General features: G+C 35.5%; 1 protein-coding gene across 1 annotated transcript in view; it reads right to left on the reverse strand.

The window, feature by feature from the left end:
• Positions 1-19,208, reverse strand: part of LOC131431886 (uncharacterized) — a 380,408-nt gene that overhangs the window by 223,734 nt on the left and 137,466 nt on the right. Inside the window, exons 2-3 of the mRNA XM_058597830.1 lie at positions 12,755-12,926; positions 12,232-12,614 (exon numbers count right to left, since the gene is read on the reverse strand). Coding sequence (XP_058453813.1) covers positions 12,232-12,357 — 126 coding nt within the window. The 5' untranslated portion in view covers positions 12,358-12,614; positions 12,755-12,926. The remainder of the gene's footprint in view (positions 1-12,231; positions 12,615-12,754; positions 12,927-19,208) is intronic.

Raw genomic sequence — 19,208 nt, forward strand, 5'->3', positions numbered from 1 at the left:
AAGTGAGGGTTTCAATAAGTAAAAACCATTCAAACGGAGAGATTGTTTTTCGAGACGAAGACAACTGTAAGCTGCAGGTAAAACGCTTGGTTGGTGCTAATCGCAAAGGCTGCTGCAAAGCCAATATTCGAGGCGATTCCAGTTTCATAAGTACCTGGAATAGTGGAACTCACTTCACTGAGAAAGATGGCCTAACCGATCTGAGAACTGTTTCATTCTGTAGGTTACACTAGTTCATGCACTAGCTTTCATGGTTTTCAAAAATCATACAAAATTGTTTGAGAAATATCTTTCCTATGAGAATAAAAGAGATATGAGAAAGGCATCTTTACAACACTAGGTGGATAAAAATAGGTTTTACTTAATTTCGTGAGATTTTTTGTTTTTGTGTAATCCTACTTTTTCTGAATTGTAAAACAAGTATATGATAGATTTTCGAGTGGAAGTTTGTGAAATATAAATTTTAATATTCTGTCGATTATAATTAATGTCGTTTAGGATAGCTGAAAATTTAAGATATATGATTTTGTTCTTTCTTTTTTGTAAAACAAAAATCAAGCAATGTATTATTTTTAAATTGTAATTGTTTTTTTTTGCCATGGGTTAGAATATAAAATTCTTATATTTTTACGTTCTATTCCTTATTGTATAAAGCCATTGAAATTATTTAAACCTAAAACCTTAAACAAAATCAGAATTCAAGTAGTTATCAATTGCGTTTGGGTTGTGCATAAAAATTGTTCAAATCTTTTGTGCAATACAAAAATATAATTATTTTTAGAGTTTAGGTGTATTTACCACAATTTTTAAGATTGTCAGTGAAATCCAAGTTTCAGTTTTTTTGTAAATTTTGTTCATAATAAATTTCCAACTAAAATAATAAAAAAATATATGTCATAAAATTTAAAAGTTCTGATTTGATTTTGTTTGGCAAAATTTTCCCAAAAATAGAAATTCTCTGTATTTGTACCAAATTTCTTGAGCTTCTTTGAACGGATATATAATTTTGATCATCAATACATTGTTTCTGGTAATGATTCCAATAGTTTGAATCAAAAAAATGTACATGTCATCGCTTTAATTTTTGAGTTATATACAAACATGTGAAAAAAAAATGAAAAATTCATATATATTTATAAATTCACCGATTTCTTAATGTGTTTGCAGGAATGGTAGTTGAGCGAAAATTGTAGCTGGTATCACTTGCAATCGAATGATGTATAAAAATATTTAGGTCATCGCTTTGAATTTCGAGATATTTACGATCATTGTAAAAAGTCTCACCTTTTCTGAGGGCATCTATCTACAGTTTTCATTATAACTTTGGGTAGACAACCCTATTTTCCGTTTTTTTCACTGCATTTTCTTTCTGAAAGTAGTACCTTTCCACTGGTGAACAAATTTCGAAAATCGGTTGACTAACAACAAAGTTATGCCTCGGTGAAGTTGAAGTGTTCATTATTTTCTAAGCGACGATTATGCCAAAGGAAAGAAAATTGGAAAGCAGATAGGGCATATTGGGACCTGAAAAAACCTGGAACGGGAAAAATCAGATTTTCATTGGTTTTCCTTTACCAATCGTCTGCTACAATGTTTGTGAATCTATCTACGAACTTCACAAAATTCGAGGGTGTAAAATTTATTGAGATTCGTTCAAAAACAGCTGAGCTATGACAGCTCGAAGTTACCGTTCCAACTTTTTTTGAGGCTTGGTATTTGGAGTGTTAAAAGCGCCATTCAGCAAACACTGCGCCTACTGTGTGTGCTAGAGTTGCTGACAACGCTGTGCTCCTGTTACTGTTTCGCTGGCACAAAAATTCATTTGTGAACTTGAAGGTTCAGACTTTTGTGGATGCTTGTTTCATGTTTGGAAGTGATTTTCTCTGTCACTGAGATTTTTTTTTGAAAAAAATCTTGATTTTTTCAAGAATGAACTTTTTCTGATCATGATTTTCCCAACACTGCTGGGTATGCCAACGGAACCGTTTGGTTAGCATTTCTCTCGCATCTTCGCATCTCATTTATTCATAATTTATTCGTTTTGATTAGAATAGAGTAATAACGATGTCGAATAATGACCAACTGGGGAGGAAGGTTCCGGTCAACGCCAAGGAAGCTGCGCTTCATGGAGTCCAGGGACAAACTTTGTAACCAGTTGAAAACTTTACGTTTCTCGTTTGTGATTTCCACAATACCGAGCTTGTACTATTAAAGTCCTCAAGCAACCCATTTTCCGCAGATTTACGATAAAAGTTGCTCCGAATTGTTACTGGATTTTTGCGGGTTTTTGAATCGTTAAATGTTTGAATAACGGATCTATTTGTTAAGCATTTTACGATATTCGGAATGCTTTCCCCTTTTTAAAGCTTTTAGATTGAGTTGTCGTCCGACCGTTTTGGGTGGGAAAATTTGTGCTCGTTTCTTCAACATTTTAGATGCCCAGATCCATACAATAATAATCTCATAATTTTTCATTCGACACTTTCAAGACGCCACGAACACGGCCACCGCCATCCAACAGACAAGCCTCCGAGCTTTTCGCTTCATTATCATATCGAAACCATTAATCTTTCCCGATTAACCAAATCTCTGGACCTTATACCCAATATTTCAATCAAAGTTGACAAATTTGAAGCAGCTTGGAGCCATTCACAGTCGCTCCACACACCGAGAAGGAAATTGGATCCTGTCCGTAGAAAGTTGGAATGGGTAAATGTTATCATTTTCTTATCACGTCCAATGTATTCTTGTTCCGGTCGACATTTTTGCGAGTTTCGTCCGTATAAAATTACCGGAAGCAATTTTCCAGTAGTAATTTTAGCATGACAACTAAGTAAGGAATTAATTCTGTTTAGTACAACCTTGGGTCATGTTTGTTTCGACTGCCACACTCATTTCGAAGGAAATTAAAAATTATTTTTTCCCATCTTCCATAAATGTTATTTTTCCTAACCAACCCAACCTGGATGGCTCAAAGTGAGACAGGACAAAAAAACCCGGGACCGATGGATGGAAGATGTTTTTATCTGATTGGCACTCGGAAAGGTGCAAAGTCCCAAAGCCGGAAAATGGAACTGGGGCGTCGTAATTGAATTTAGTAGAATTTATTTGTGCTTTATTGGATTGCATATTCAATCGAGCTTTCCAGTCCAAAAGCGAGAGCACGACTGTCAAGGGAAGGATAGAAGAAATGACACGCCCTTTCTTCCCGTACTCGACAGTGTTTGTGTTGAAATTAATTGAGAGAGCATTGCTGCTGCGCTTGGGAATGAAAAGGTAAAACTGAAGGAAGACAATCTCAACCGGAAGCAATTAGCTTTTTGCTGTCGAGCACTAGAAGTACCCGGAATGGAAGTGGACGGTGGTATAAAAAAGAAAAAAACGTGAACGGGTTAATCTGTGTTAGAATATGCAAATACTAAAAATGTACTTCGGCGTGGTCTTCATCTTCAACAAACTAAGCTGAACTTCTATGTTACTATCAAATATCAATTAGCTGAGTCTTCGCTTGCTGTCAGTCCTCGGAATGACACCGTCTCCGGGGTAGTCACGATTTAGTCAAATTGTCGTTTGTTCCGTTGGCGAAGGAAATCTATTAAAATGTCATCAGTCATTCAGCGTTTGAGTTTGAGAGCGCGGAAAGCGCATATTTTACGTTTATGTTCTACGACGCGCTTTTCCAGTTGTCATCATCATCGTCATCATCCCGGACGAAGTCGAATTTTTGTTTTTACACCATTCCCTTTCCAGGGAATATTTTATTATTATTTTTATACGATCATCACGATGTTCATTTCCGGCGAGCGAGCAACGTTCGTCGGGATGAAGTTGATGGAATAATTTTCTGGGTTTATTTGATCTAGTGAAAAAAAAAACGTAATCGCACTCAACTGCTTAATTCGCAGTTCTCCGGACGGCGTTGTTTGTGTCAGAATTTTGTACCAGAAGAAACACCGAAAATGATGGAAAATTCATTTATTTTTTAACGATCAGTTTGCGATGAGCGCATTCAAGTGTATTTGCAACATTGTTCCACTTATGTTTGCCTCACCTCACCCATGTTATGTTGTTTTTATCTATTTTTTGTTAACTGAGTTATGACAGAAACTAACATGAGGAAAGACGGCAAACTCGGATGGAACGACTAATCCGACTAGATTGAATACGACTTACTTTGCTATGGGGCGCCTTTTCAAAATTTACCTTCTAAGACAGTGATAAGTTTTTGAACGCCAATATCTCTTATTGAATCTAACGTATCTAACAAAATTTTTGCTACATGCCATCGGAAATATGATCAATTTATGATAACATGTATCGAAAATAAGCTATCCTCAATTTTTGATGTGGAACACATCTTTATTAGGGGTGCAAATCACAAACTACACGTAGAAATGTGGTCAGGTTTTAAACACTTACAGCTCAGTCTGTTTTGTATCAATTATTAATATTATTTCATCATTTGATAGGAAATATTGCTACGTATTGATTTGAATGTTCATAGCCATGTATTTTGAATTGTATATCATTGAAATGTTGATTAATAGCTAGCAGTGTCCTATTTTGTCTGCAAAAAATCTCCAGCATACCGGATTTCCCTGCCATAGTCGACGGTTTTGAAGGAGTAAGCGATGTATCAAAGAGAGAGCATCGCACTGATTGGTCAATCGATGCAAAAGCGAAGCTGTTGGAAGCACGCGAATCTATAAATAGAAGCGAAATTAAAGCTAACGTTTCAGTCTTATTCCTAGCATGCTAGAGGTAGGTTGTTGCTAGACAGCAAGACAAAAACGTGCCATAAAACGATTTGAAGCTTTAAGGGCTGATGCCACTTGTTAGCGTAAAACCGTGTCGCTCGCTGTGCGTATTACATTTCTCTTCATGCTCTCTCGTAAATGTGTAAAATGTAATTCTCGATGTGGCCGGGTGGCCAAGAAAGTTTTGATATTTTCGGTTACAAGTACCGCTTGTTTGGCAGCCTTGATGAGCCGATTTAATTTCTCTCATGTTTCGTTACGGTACCAGCGAACTAAAATGGCGCCGACATAGAAATCGACTTACCTCCACAAAAATAACTTTCACTTGATTTTCATCGCGACAACATATATGTTTTTATGCACTAATCGCATCTAAACTAAATTATCTAGACATTGTCAGGATAGATTTTTGATCCATGCTTTTGAAGGCGAGATTTTCAATGAACAAGTAGAAAGTTGCCGTTTTCAGCTATGCAATTCTTCCTTCAGAAAAAGGACTTTCCCGACCGCTAAAGTCAAACAATCATTCTGAAATTTTCAAAGAATAATCTAAACTAATTTTCTAAGAGATTGTCAGTGGGGTTTTTTGATATTCGTCACCGTTCCTGAGAAAATCAGATTTGAAGCGTGAAAATAGCCCTTTAAAACGTCCTAAAACACACTGGCCTCATCCCTCAATTGGTATGCTCTGATCTTGTGTCATGCAACCTCGGAATTCCATGTTAAGTCGTTTCCCCATGAGAAATTGACAACTACCTCTGGATAAATTTTGAGTGCTTAAGATTAATTTCTAATTTATATTAGATGAACTCGATTGATAATGAGAAATAGTTTATCGCTTCAACTGAAATCGCAGAATGGTAGAGAAACTTAACGCTAAAAAACTGCTTGTATAAAAAACTTGAACACAAGCTTGGCAAAGAGAAGCTTAATTATCGAAATCGCAAGTATGTACAAAGATATAATTGCATATATTTGGGATAATGGTGTAATTTCGTCGGTCATAAAACAAATGCAAATCAAGACAAATGATGTTCGGTGTTGGTTCGGATTGATTGAACTTTTTGATTGTAGATCATCAGAAATTTTGGTTGCCTTGTTCCACATCAACGGCTCGAACAACCTCATGGGGCTGATCCTTGTAGTTTTTTCTTCTAATTGTGATAAAAAGCAATATTTTATTCAAACTAAAAGTTGTTCCTTTATTGTACGAGGTTAAACTTGAGCATAATGAAAACAGGATTAAATTAAAGTTATTCCTTCAGGAATTTTCGAACTTTTGATCAAACGCTCTTCATCAAGTTCCGGACAAGTGTTGCATCGCATTTTTTGGACGCTTGAGCCCAAATTTTTTTGAACTCCTGCATGCTCCCAGCTACCTAACCAGTCTTCTTGAAGACGCTCTTCACGATTGCACAGTAACCTTCGATGGGTCGAAGCGGAGCGCAATTTGGTGGATTGATATTTTTCTCAAAGAAATTTAAAAATTTTTCTGCAAGCCAAATGAGAGTGGGTTTGGCATAGTGAGTCGACGCTAATTCCGGCCAAAACAGTGGAGGTGTACTATGCTACTTATAAAAAGGCAGCAATCTCTTCTGGAGTCACTCAAATCGATAGATTTCTGCATTTATAGTTCCGGTAGTGTAAAAAATGGTTGACTTCAAACCACAGGAATTTATACACTTGAAACGGCCTGTCCGCATCGCTCACATCCTCCCCAACGACAACAGTAAAATATTGCGAACCTGGAAGGGTTTTTAGAGTCCTCCTTCACGTAAGTCTCTTCATCCATCAAAACGCATGCATCCGGATACTGATAAAGACGCGAATACATTTTCCGGGCCCTTGTTGCTGCTCGCTTCTTCTGTACTACAGCTTTGTTTCGAGATTTTCTGCTTCTTGTGGGTCTTCAGGTGATTTCGCCTCTTGATACGCTGGATCATTCCGACACTCGTTCCTGCAATTTTGGCCAAATCACGTATTGACATTGATTTGTTCTTCATGATTAGAGATACCACTTTCTGGTCCAGTTTCTGGTTGGAAGAACCGGGTTTTCTGTCCCCCAAACTAATTAATGATGGTTTTAACACTGGCATGATGAGTTCCAAACCGCTTCGCGAATTTTCGCATAGTAATACCCTTCTCACTTAGCCATGTGTCCAGAACCTTAACTTTCACTTCCTTTTCAATACGCGACATTTTGAAAACGTAGAATTTCAACTGCACAAACAAGTAAACAAACGAAAGCTGACAGCCAAACGCACAGCATGCTGTGATTTGAGCATAAAAAACCATCACAAATACATGCGTACAACACAAATGTATGTGGATAGCTTATTTTCGATACACTCCTTATGAAAACACATGAAGGGACAGCCCAATTAACTAGTAGAACCAAGCATGCTTCGCTTTACTTGGCCACCACATCACAAGTCTATCTTCACTTCTGCTTTTCCGTCAGACACTGATTTGAGATTTTATTTGTGTCTCTTTTGCTCCACGTTCTCGCAGTTGCCCTGAACATCTTTGAATGTTTTTGAGATCAGATGTTTACTTTTTGAGTTATATGAATTTTTATGTCGAAATTTTCAGATTTTTGACAATATTTCCTACAATTGACATTGAAAACAGAATTTAAACAGTTTTTAGGCTTAGGTTCCGCACAGTAATAGCTACCCAACAAGCTATAGATTGTTAAAATCTGTCCATTTTTAACTTAGATATCGATATTTTTGTGTAAGAAAGTTTTACGCGCTTGATAATAAACCAATGTTTCGGAGCAAAGTGAAATATGATTATCAATACTGTTTTATGCATTTTCTTCTTAGCACCTAAAAAGACTATACACAGGAACATTCTACAAACTTAGACTCATATGATGAGTCCTATGCTTCCATATAAGGTTTCTGAATTTCATTTGGATTCGACTTCTGGTTCCGGAACTACAGGATGATATATGTAATTATATTGAAATAATGTAACTCATTTTGCTAGTAGATGGCTGAACCGATTTTGTTCATCTAATATTTAAATGAAAGATCTTAAGGTCCCATTTATAATCACCCAAAAATTGTATTTGGAACGCACTACGATTTTTTCTAAGATGGCAACACTGATTTTCGAAAATTTCGATTCTAATGAAATGGTTTACAATCCATTAGGCTAATTTAACTGGCTTCGGCTACACCGATTTTCGAATTCCGTTTCCGAAAGTATTCATAAAAAACTAAAAGCATCGATTGATAAAAAAAAGGTTTGTTTCTTGTTTGTATCTTTCCGCTTTATCTTTTTGTACAAGAAATTTTAAACCATTTCGATTCATCTTGTGTCGTATACAACTAAGAGAGCCATTTGAAACTTGGCAAACTGCTACTGGAACATAACCAGGTTTTTAATAAGTTGCACAATTGTTATAGTTTTTTTGACCTGATGAATTTTCTACTGCAACATATTGAAATTCGTGATTTGCAGCACAATTATTTTAGATGTTACCAAAGTAGTATAATCTTTCTGAACATTTCTAATATAAATAACGATTCTGCAACAATTATACAACATCTTAAAATCTCAACAAGTAGCTTTTGCTACTAATGCGAATTAGTCGATTTGAGGAACAATTATTCTTCTAGAAGAGGTAAGCTCACAGTTTAAGTGGGAATTAGAGAAGCTTCCGTAAAAATATTAAAGAAAAACCACGATTATCATTTCGACATACAATGGTTTGGCAGGCCATATTGACTTGACGACGAAAATACCGAATGATAGCTTTAGAATCCAATTAAGTTGAAGTAATGTTTCCTTCTTTTGTGGTTCCATAAACATAAAACTTTCCAGAAGTACAGCAACATGCGATAGAATCACACCTGAAAATTGCGGTTTTTAACCGAAAATCGACAAACGGCCATTGTTTGAGACGATCTGCCAATAATGTGTCAAGCAGCAGCCGTCTAATTTTTCTGCTATTAACTAGTACTGGTGAGGGCCACAAATGTTTACAGCTTACCGGTACCGTATCGTATCTTGGACACAAAATTCGTCCGGTCGATTCCGGCAGACTAACTCTAATGGCCAATTGTTACGGTTATGTGTCCTTATGTCGTTTGTGTCGTTTCTGTAATTTTGGTGCTGAAACTAAGCGGTGGGAAAAATGGCAACTGTTGCAATGAAAGGTTTATTCGATTCAGAGATTTCATTTGATTCTTGTTCGACTATTTCGAGATTGGATTTTTTTACTGCCAGTAACCGTCGCTTGGATGTACGAAGCTACGATCAAAGTTTAACATCGGAAAGCGATTGTCTTTGTCTGGAAACTCGATGTAATTGCATTTGTCCATCGTTAGAGCGCAATGGTTCGTTTTATCCACCATCATGCCCGGTTACTCGCTGGTGACATACATTTTAACTTGATTCATGTTTCCCATTGTATTCGTCTTAACTTCGAACAAAGCAACGAAGTGAACTTTTGGAAATGTTCACATTCAAGTTTAATGCAGAAATTCAATTACATTGCAGTAGAATCGACGGCTGAGTTACGTCTTTCTATCGGGCATTCTAGGGACCATTCAATTAAAATGTGGAGACACGATGGAAAATGGAAAATGGAAAATGGAAAATGGAAAATGGAAAATGGAAAATGGAAAATGGAAAATGGAAAATGGAAAATGGAAAATGGAAAATGGAAAATGGAAAATGGAAAATGGAAAATGGAAAATGGAAAATGGAAAATGGAATATGGAAAATGGAAAATGGAAAATGGAAAATGGAAAATGGAAAATGGAAAATGGAAAATGGAAAATGGAAAATGGAAAATGGAAAATGGAAAATGGAAAATGGAAAATGGAAAATGGAAAATGGAAAATGGAAAATGGAAAATGGAAAATGGAAAATGGAAAATGGAAAATGGAAAATGGAAAATGGAAAATGGAAAATGGAAAATGGAAAATGGAAAATGGAAAATGGAAAATGGAAAATGGAAAATGGAAAATGGAAAATGGAAAATGGAAAATGGAAAATGGAAAATGGAAAATGGAAAATGGAATATGGAAAATGGAAAATGGAAAATGGAAAATGGAAAATGGAAAATGGAAAATGGAAAATGGAAAATGGAAAATGGAAAATGGAAAATGGAAAATGGAAAATGGAAAATGGAAAATGGAAAATGGAAAATGGAAAATGGAAAATGGAAAATGGAAAATGGAAAATGGAAAATGGAAAATGGAAAATGGAAAATGGAAAATGGAAAATGGAAAATGGAAAATGGAATATGGAAAATGGAAAATGGAAAATGGAAAATGGAAAATGGAAAATGGAAAATGGAAAATGGAAAATGGAAAATGGAAAATGGAAAATGGAAAATGGAAAATGGAAAATGGAAAATGGAAAATGGAAAATGGAAAATGGAAAATGGAAAATGGAAAATGGAAAATGGAAAATGGAAAATGGAAAATGGAAAATGGAAAATGGAAAATGGAAAATGGAAAATGGAAAATGGAAAATGGAAAATGGAAAATGGAAAATGGAAAATGGAAAATGGAAAATGGAAAATGGAAAATGGAAAATGGAAAATGGAAAATGGAAAATGGAAAATGGAAAATGGAAAATGGAAAATGGAAAATGGAAAATGGAAAATGGAAAATGGAAAATGGAAAATGGAAAATGGAAAATGGAAAATGGAAAATGGAAAATGGAAAATGGAAAATGGAAAATGGAAAATGGAAAATGGAAAATGGAAAATGGAAAATGGAAAATGGAAAATGGAAAATGGAAAATGGAAAATGGAAAATGGAAAATGGAAAATGGAAAATGGAAAATGGAAAATGGAAAATGGAAAATGGAAAATGGAAAATGGAAAATGGAAAATGGAAAATGGAAAATGGAAAATGGAAAATGGAAAATGGAAAATGGAAAATGGAAAATGGAAAATGGAAAATGGAAAATGGAAAATGGAAAATGGAAAATGGAAAATGGAAAATGGAAAATGGAAAATGGAAAATGGAAAATGGAAAATGGAAAATGGAAAATGGAAAATGGAAAATGGAAAATGGAAAATGGAAAATGGAAAATGGAAAATGGAAAATGGAAAATGGAAAATGGAAAATGGAAAATGGAAAATGGAAAATGGAAAATGGAAAATGGAAAATGGAAAATGGAAAATGGAAAATGGAAAATGGAAAATGGAAAAGTGAAAAGTGAAAAGTGGAAAGTGAAAAGTGAAAAAGTGAAAAGTGAAAAGTGAAAAGTGAAAAGTGAAAAGTGAAAAGTGGAAAAGTGAAAAGTGAAAAGTGAAAAGTGAAAAGTGAAAAGTGAAAAGTGAAAAGTGAAAAGTGAAAAGTGAAAAGTGAAAAGTGAAAAGTGAAAAGTGAAAAGTGAAAAGTGAAAAGTGAAAAGTGAAAAGTGAAAAGTGAAAAGTGAAAAGTGAAAAGTGAAAAGTGAAAAGTGAAAAGTGAAAAGTGAAAAGTGAAAAGTGAAAAGTGAAAAGTGAAAAGTGAAAAGTGAAAAGTGAAAAGTGAAAAGTGAAAAGTGAAAAGTGAAAAGTGAAAAGTGAAAAGTGAAAAGTGAAAAGTGAAAAGTGAAAAGTGAAAAGTGAAAAGTGAAAAGTGAAAAGTGAAAAGTGAAAAGTGAAAAGTGAAAAGTGAAAAGTGAAAAGTGAAAAGTGAAAAGTGAAAAGTGAAAAGTGAAAAGTGAAAAGTGAAAAGTGAAAAGTGAAAAGTGAAAAGTGAAAAGTGAAAAGTGAAAAGTGAAAAGTGAAAAGTGAAAAGTGAAAAGTGAAAAGTGAAAAGTGAAAAGTGAAAAGTGAAAAGTGAAAAGTGAAAAGTGAAAAGTGAAAAGTGAAAAGTGAAAAGTGAAAAGTGAAAAGTGAAAAGTGAAAAGTGAAAAGTGAAAAGTGAAAAGTGAAAAGTGAAAAGTGAAAAGTGAAAAGTGAAAAGTGAAAAGTGAAAAGTGAAAAGTGAAAAGTGAAAAGTGAAAAGTGAAAAGTGAAAAGTGAAAAGTGAAAAGTGAAAAGTGAAAAGTGAAAAGTGAAAAGTGAAAAGTGAAAAGTGAAAAGTGAAAAGTAAAAAGTGAAAAGTGAAAAGTGAAAAGTGAAAAGTGAAAAGTGAAAAGTGAAAAGTGAAAAGTGAAAAATGAAAAATGAAAAGTGAAAAGTGAAAAGTGAAAAGTGAAAAGTGAAAAGTGAAAAGTGAAAAGTGAAAAGTGAGAAAGGAAAAGTGTAAGTGATGACAGGTTTTCAAGTGTTATTAAACACAGTATTCCAGAACTCAATATTTTTGAGTTGGTAGAATGCATTCTGTGCAAGATTTTTGACATTCAGGGCTTTTTTTGTAGTTGAAAATGCTTCGGTTTGAGGAAAGCTACTCAATAAATATTCTATAAAGTCGCCTGGAAAATATGTGACATTTCAATCATCACATTTCAATCGCAACCTTCCAGATCCGCCTGCTGGGTGGTGATGGCAAAACTCAATCATGCAGCTTACCTTGAACGGATCCCGGTCGTGCTGGGTCTGGTTGATGTACATCGACGTCCGCCGGCCAACGATCGAACGACATCCGATGGAGCTGCTCCGTCTTCCGGACATTCGGTCGGCCGTCACCTGCAGCATGGTGAATTGCGGTTCTTCTATCAACACTAAATAAAATCTTTCCCCCGAAGCCTAAGTTATTCTCCTGCCGTCAGCGTAATCTAATTTATCCACTGGATTCCGGAAACACTGGAATGCTCGCCCTTTTTTTTATAGTTTATTCTTCACACCATATTTTCCCGTAAAACCACATTCATTTGACTGGACCGTGAAACATAAATTTCCTGCAGCTGCAGCACGGTAATTTTACATTGCCGGCAGAATACACCTAGAGCCGTCTGGGGAAAGAAATTGAATATTTATCACTCTGCATATTTTTTTCTCACGCGAAAAACAAATATTTTTCCAAGCAAGATTTTCGTTTTAACACTTTTTCACTATCATCGAACATGAAGAGAACCGAAAACGGAATATTTACACTTCACACCACCATTCAGCAATCGTTTGTTACATATTTTTACTTATCCAACGTTGGCTGCATAATTCGAATTGTTCCTTCACTTTACATGGGTTTTCTTTGCCCGTCCGTTAAGCGATTTTTTGACGAAACTTTGGATGTGATATAGCATTATTTCTACTCGAATTTGAATCTGAAAAAAAAAATTGAAATATGCAGTGAGTATGGCGATTGAGAACACGAGTGATAAAATAGAAAACGGCTAAAATTTATGGTAATTTTAACAGCGGTAGCATTTCGAATTTTGGTTGGATTAACTGTTTCCGATTTCGTTTCCTGAAAATGTTCTCGAATTGCCTGTTCATTTAAAGTTCGAGTTCAACCGCGCAACTGTCTTCCAGTGTAAAAGATGAGATGATGAAAAAAATAGCGTTTGAGGGGGCGAAGGACTCCGCTAGCTGATCTTACCAGGGAGGGTGTCTTTTCAAAAAGTTGTTTTTATTTTGTTTGTCATCCGCACTTTTATGCGAACCGTAAAAAATTCGAATGTTCCCTGAGGAAATCTTCTGTTGACATTCCCCGGTGGCAGTGTAGCAAATTTTGCATCATTTGCATATCTTTCATCACTGCTACTTCAAGAAAGAAGTGTGTGATGTATGCACAGATAAAAAGGGCAATATTCCTCTATCGAATTGAATCCGTATGGTCTGTGCTTGTTTGGTTGATAAAATTGATATCATATAAAAAAATAAAATAAATGAACATCTTTTTGAAATTTCGTGGAAATACTCGATTACACCATTCCACGTCATCAAACTTTACCTGAAAAATTTAATACCCTTTTTACACCTGACAAAAGCATCTATGAGAACCAACGATATGTTTTTCGATTGAAATAAATAAAATGTTAGTGAAAGATTAAGTATAAAGTTTGCGTCTGCTTAACGGTTTAAATTGAACTGCTAGGCGAAGGTGGTAGTTCAATTTGAACTGCTTTAAACACTGACGAGCCGAGCCGAGAAACGTGAAGAAATCGAATATAAAGTCTTTTTTTATTGATTTTTTAAATATTTACTAGCTTTAGCCCCACCTTTTTTCATGTGTATGATAGTGATATTATTTAAACAAAGTTTCATCACGCAAAATACTCGACCGAGAATTTACGTTGTTACTGTATTAGGTTTATCCGAACATTTGTAACCATTTGCTCTGATTTGATTCACTGCCATCCACGGTATAGCAAGAGTTGGAACAACGCTGTCAAACGGAACGGCTCTTTTCAGGACCACAAAAATTCTCAATTATTTACTTTCGAAAATATATTTCGCATAGCTAAAATGTGTGGGGGATATGCAAAAATAGATGCTAATTACAATAAAATTAATCACTTCCTAAATATTTGCGACTAAATTGTCACAATAGTTCTGAAAATTTTTATGTAGTCCTACGTCAACGGTTCGAGCGACCCCGCAGGGTTGTCGTTTTTAAATCTTGCTGTAGTACGTGTGAACTGCTTTACAGATGAGAAGAAGAAACAAGCCAATGAACATTTCGGGAGTGGGTCTTTTTACCAACTCTCCGAATGGATCGTAATAAAAAAGTCATCACATTAGCTAATAAAAAAAAAAAGAAACTAATTTCATTCACTAAAACAAATTCTTTGATACCCGCTAAAACACTGAACAGAAAGTTACGGGCCAATTTCGAACACTGAAATGCACCTAAAATAGATTAAACAACATTTAAAAAACTCACTCAGATCTCCCAGAGTTGGCTGAAGATGTAGGCAAAAAAGTGAGTGGGTAGTGTCAGAGGCGTAACCGGATTGACGCGAATACGAATAAGATTGGATGGATGAAAATGAAAATGTACCCCAAATCAGTGGAAATGTTCTAAAAAGAAATTAGTATTTTTCCTTTATTGTTTCCTTTTGTATATTATTCAAACATTGTATTGCGATTGTTGTTAGTTGTACAATGGCTTACTAGCTCATGAAACTGGAACTTGAAGAAATTTACCTAAGACTAGTTTTTATAATCAATATTTGGGTCAAACCTTATGTGAGATTTTTAAAGAATATCGAACTGTCGGAAATCTCCATCTTGGATTTTTAGAACGGTTAAAAAACGTCAATTTCCAAAGCTTACTTAACAATCTAGAAAGACGCCATCTTGGATTTTGGAATTGCTTCAAACTGTTATACACTGGGGTCTATTTTTATGCGTTTTCTTATCCTATTTCTTTTCACGCGGCTTTTTTTACGTGGATTTTCGAAGTCACGCTGTTTTTTACGCGGATTTCCAAAGTTTCGCGGTGTTTTTTCGGCACCAAAAAATTTCGATTTTGGAAGTCTCAAAATTTTTCTATGTCCCAAAGTCGATTTTTACAACAAAAAATGTTTTTGGGATTACAGCAGATCTGGACGTTTCATGCATTTCTAAGATATTTGGCATAACAAATTTTTTTTTTTAATTTTGAGGTTTTTTTTACGCGGATTTCCGAAGTTACGCGGTATTTTTTTACGCGGTACGTATCCCTCGCGTAAAAAGAGACCCCAGTGTATGCTCGAAATATGAAAATATTGTGAAAATTTGCCACAAAATCGATAGAAGTATTCGTTTGTCGCACATGTTTCAAAATGCCCATGTAGAGTGTATCGAAAATAAACTATCCACATACATTTCTGTGTACGCATGTATTTGTGATGGTTTTTTATGCTCAGATCACAGCATGCTGTGCGTTTGGCTGTTAGTTTTCGTTTGTTTACTTGTTTGTACGGTTGAAATTCTGCGTTTTAAAATTGTCGCGTATTGAAAAGGAAGTGAAAGTTAAGGTTCTGGACCCATGGCTAAGTGAGAAGGGTATTATTATGCGAAAATTCGCGAAGCGGTTTGCAATACATCATGCCAGTGTTAAAACCATCATATATAAGTTTGGGGAACAGAAAACCAGGTTCTTCCAACCCGAAACTGGACCAGAAAGTGGTATCTCTAATCATGAAGAACAAATCAATGTCAATACGTGATTTGGCCAAAAAAGCAGGAACGAATGTCGGAATGATCCAGCGTATCAAGAGGCGAAATCACATGAAGACCTACAAGAAGCAGAAAATCTCGAAACAAAGGTGTAGAACAGAAGAAGCGAGCAGCAACAAGGGCTCGGAAATTGTATTCGCGTCTTTTGCAGTGTCCGGATGCATGCGTTTTGAAGGACGATGAGACTTATGTAAAGGAGGATTCAAAAACCCTTCCAAGTCTACAATACTTTACTGTCGTCGTTGGGGAGGATGTGAGCGATGCGAACAGGCCGATTCAAGTGGTGAAATGCGGTCGAAAGGTACTGGTATGGCAAGCAATATGTTCCTCTGGTTTGTAGTCAACTATTTTTTACATTACCGGAACTATAAATGCAGAAATCTACCGATCTGAGTGTCTCCAGAAGAGATTGCTGCCTTTATATAAGAAGTATAGTACACCTCCACTGTTTTGGCTGGATTTGGCGTCGGCTCACTATGCCGAAACCACTCTCAATTGGCTTGCGGAAAAACGTATAAATTTCGTTGAGAAAAATATCAATCCACCAAATTGCTCTCAGCTTCGACCCATCGAATGTTACTGTGCAATCGTGAAGAGCGTCTTCAAGAAGACTGGTTAGGTAGCTGGGAGCATGCAGGAGTTCAAAAAAATTTGGTCTCAAGCGTCCAGAAAATGCGATGCAATACTTGTCCGGAACTTGATGAAGAGCGTTCGATCAAAAGTTCGAAAATTCGTGAAGAAATAACTTAAATTTCATCCGGTTTTTATTATGCTCAAGTTTAACCTCGAACAATGAAGGATCAATTTTTAGTTTGAATAAAATATCGTTTTTTATTATAATTTCAAAGAAAAATTTGTGGATAGCTTATTTTCGATACACTCCTTAGGTAGAGATTTGAAATAATATCCGGACAAACCGGACCCAAATATACCGCCATCTTGGAATTTGAAATTACCTTACTAAATTCTAACGATCACTTTTCGCTATGGTGATGATAATGTTTAGTTACCATATGGTTAATCATTTAAAGAATTTCGACAAACCGAAGTTAAATTTGATATCCATTCATTCAAGATTAGTCAGGCGTGAACGGAGCAGAAAAATGTGACAGATCACATATTTCTAGACTATTCCAAAGCATCCTAAGAGGAACACTGGAAAGGTTATGGCCTCGGTATTTTGAGATGTGCGTGGTGTTTATCGATTATCTTGAGAAAGGAGATACCATTAACAGTGAATACAGTGAACAGGCTGAAATTGTAAAAAAAAGAACGCATATGACAAAGAAAAAAATTTAGTCGTGTCACAAGTCAATCAAAACACAGGCAAAAATACATGAATTGAACTTCTAAATTACCCCTACATCCACTGTATTCGCCAGATTTGGCTCCCAGCGACTACTGACTGTTGGAAAACCAGGAAAAAATGCTCGCCGGTGAGAAATTTTGCACGAATGAAGAGGTTATCGATGAAACTGAGGCCTATTTTGAGGTAAAAGATAAATCGTTGAACAAAAGTGGTATTAAATTTGTTAAAGCGGCACTAGAATTATTGCGTTGCTCTTGATGAAGATTACGTTTATGAATAAAGTTGATTTTGAACCTAAAAACCGTGTTTTTCTGGTCCGGGACTTTTCAGCCCATGTGTGTTTATTTCGATATATTTACGATTATGTTCTGCCTGTTCTCGTTGAAATTGAATTTTGAAAAGGCGCCCCATAGTAAAGTAAGGCGTATTCAAGTCGAAAAATCGCCAAAATTAAGTAGAAGTGAGATCTTTTCATCGAATCAGTTATTCAATTGACAATATCATACAAAGCATAAATACCGCTCTATTAGGAACTGATCTTTTCTTGATACAACAGATTGTGTCTCTTCAGGCAAGTAATTTGTCGATTGCCTAGTGCTTCAAAGTCTCCCTCACCGGTTAGTTGACTACCGAGGTCTCATACCTTCTGTTGGCATGGCCTACTTAAAGCTGCACCGTAATAAATTATTCAATTTTGCAGGTGGCGCAAATCTACATATGACACAACTCAAAAAAAGGTAATTCATCAAATAATCGTAATTTTTCAGGAATGATTTAAATCTATGCCAAACAATGTAACAGAATGCATAAAATATGTGTTCATTCAAACGTGAAATTTGACATTTTGGACCCTTGGCCTTTGTCGATCTCAAAAGACGAAAATTTACATGAGTTTTTCCAAGTATGTAATTTACAATGGCTTAGTTAGGTCCAGTCGTGTGGCAGGTCTGATAACAGCTATTTTTTTCTTTTTTTCCCAGTGGGAACTTACACGACTAGTAATTTTTTCTTTTCTTTACGTTTCGTCTAAGACTCGTCAGTGAAGAGCAGTTCAAATTGAACTGCTTAGTGCAAACTTAAACAGTTCAATTTGAACCGCTAAGCAGACGTAAAGTTAATGCTGTGTTTTGTAAAGTTAATGAAAGTTTTTTCAATTGGCACCGAAGTGTCATGTCTTTTCTGACGTGCTGAACCAAAACGTTTTTTTCGACTAGTAATTTTTGTTTTGAGAAATATTTCTATCCTATACTGCATACATTGACGCTTAAGTTCTAATTTTTGCCTCTTCTATAGAAAGGTTATAGAATAGAAACCCATGATGTCATATACCATTCGACACAGCTCGACGAGTTCGGAAAATGTCTGTGTGTATGTATGTAAGTAACGTTTTTTGCACTAACTTTTCTCGGAGATGGCTGAACCGATTTTCACAAACTTAGATTCAAATGAAAAATCTTGCGGCCCCATACAAAATTCCTGAATGTTATTTGGATCCGACTTTCGGTTCCGGAGTTATGGGGTAAAAAGTGCAAAAAAATGAAAATATGTGTTCTAATTTTTTTCATAGATGGCGCTACCGATGTTCATGAACTTAGGTTCAAATGAAAGGTCCTGTGGTCCCATACATAATTCCTGAATTTTATCCGGATCCGACCTCCGGTTGCGGAAATATAGGGTAAAGTGTGTTCAAAATTTTATACCATCATTGAAAAGGGCGAAAAAAATTCTGAATCGACCTCAAATCCTCTCCAATTGATAGACAGTTAAACAAACCGATTTCGGTTATTCTTTTAGGAATTTTTGTTCGGTTATTTTTTCAAGAAGCTGTAAAACCAAATGGCTGACACTTCGGTTCCGGAGATATGATCGTAGAAATTACGTAACCGACAAATTCAAGTTTATATGTATATTTGTTGTTATTTCTGGTTTCGAGAACGTCATCGCACTGAAGTACGCTATTGACTATCGAAGTAGGCTTTTGTTTACTAGGCCAACGGAGGTATTTCGACCACTCTAATATATTTTGACCATGTTTTTGGCTGTAATCAAATTGAAGTATTGAAAATTTTTCTAACGTTAGAGCGAATTCTATACCTATTTTATATATATATATATATATATATAAAGGTAA

Source organism: Malaya genurostris, chromosome 2 (assembly GCF_030247185.1).
Source record: "Malaya genurostris strain Urasoe2022 chromosome 2, Malgen_1.1, whole genome shotgun sequence".
In the NCBI taxonomy this organism is placed as follows: Eukaryota; Metazoa; Arthropoda; class Insecta; order Diptera; family Culicidae; genus Malaya; species Malaya genurostris.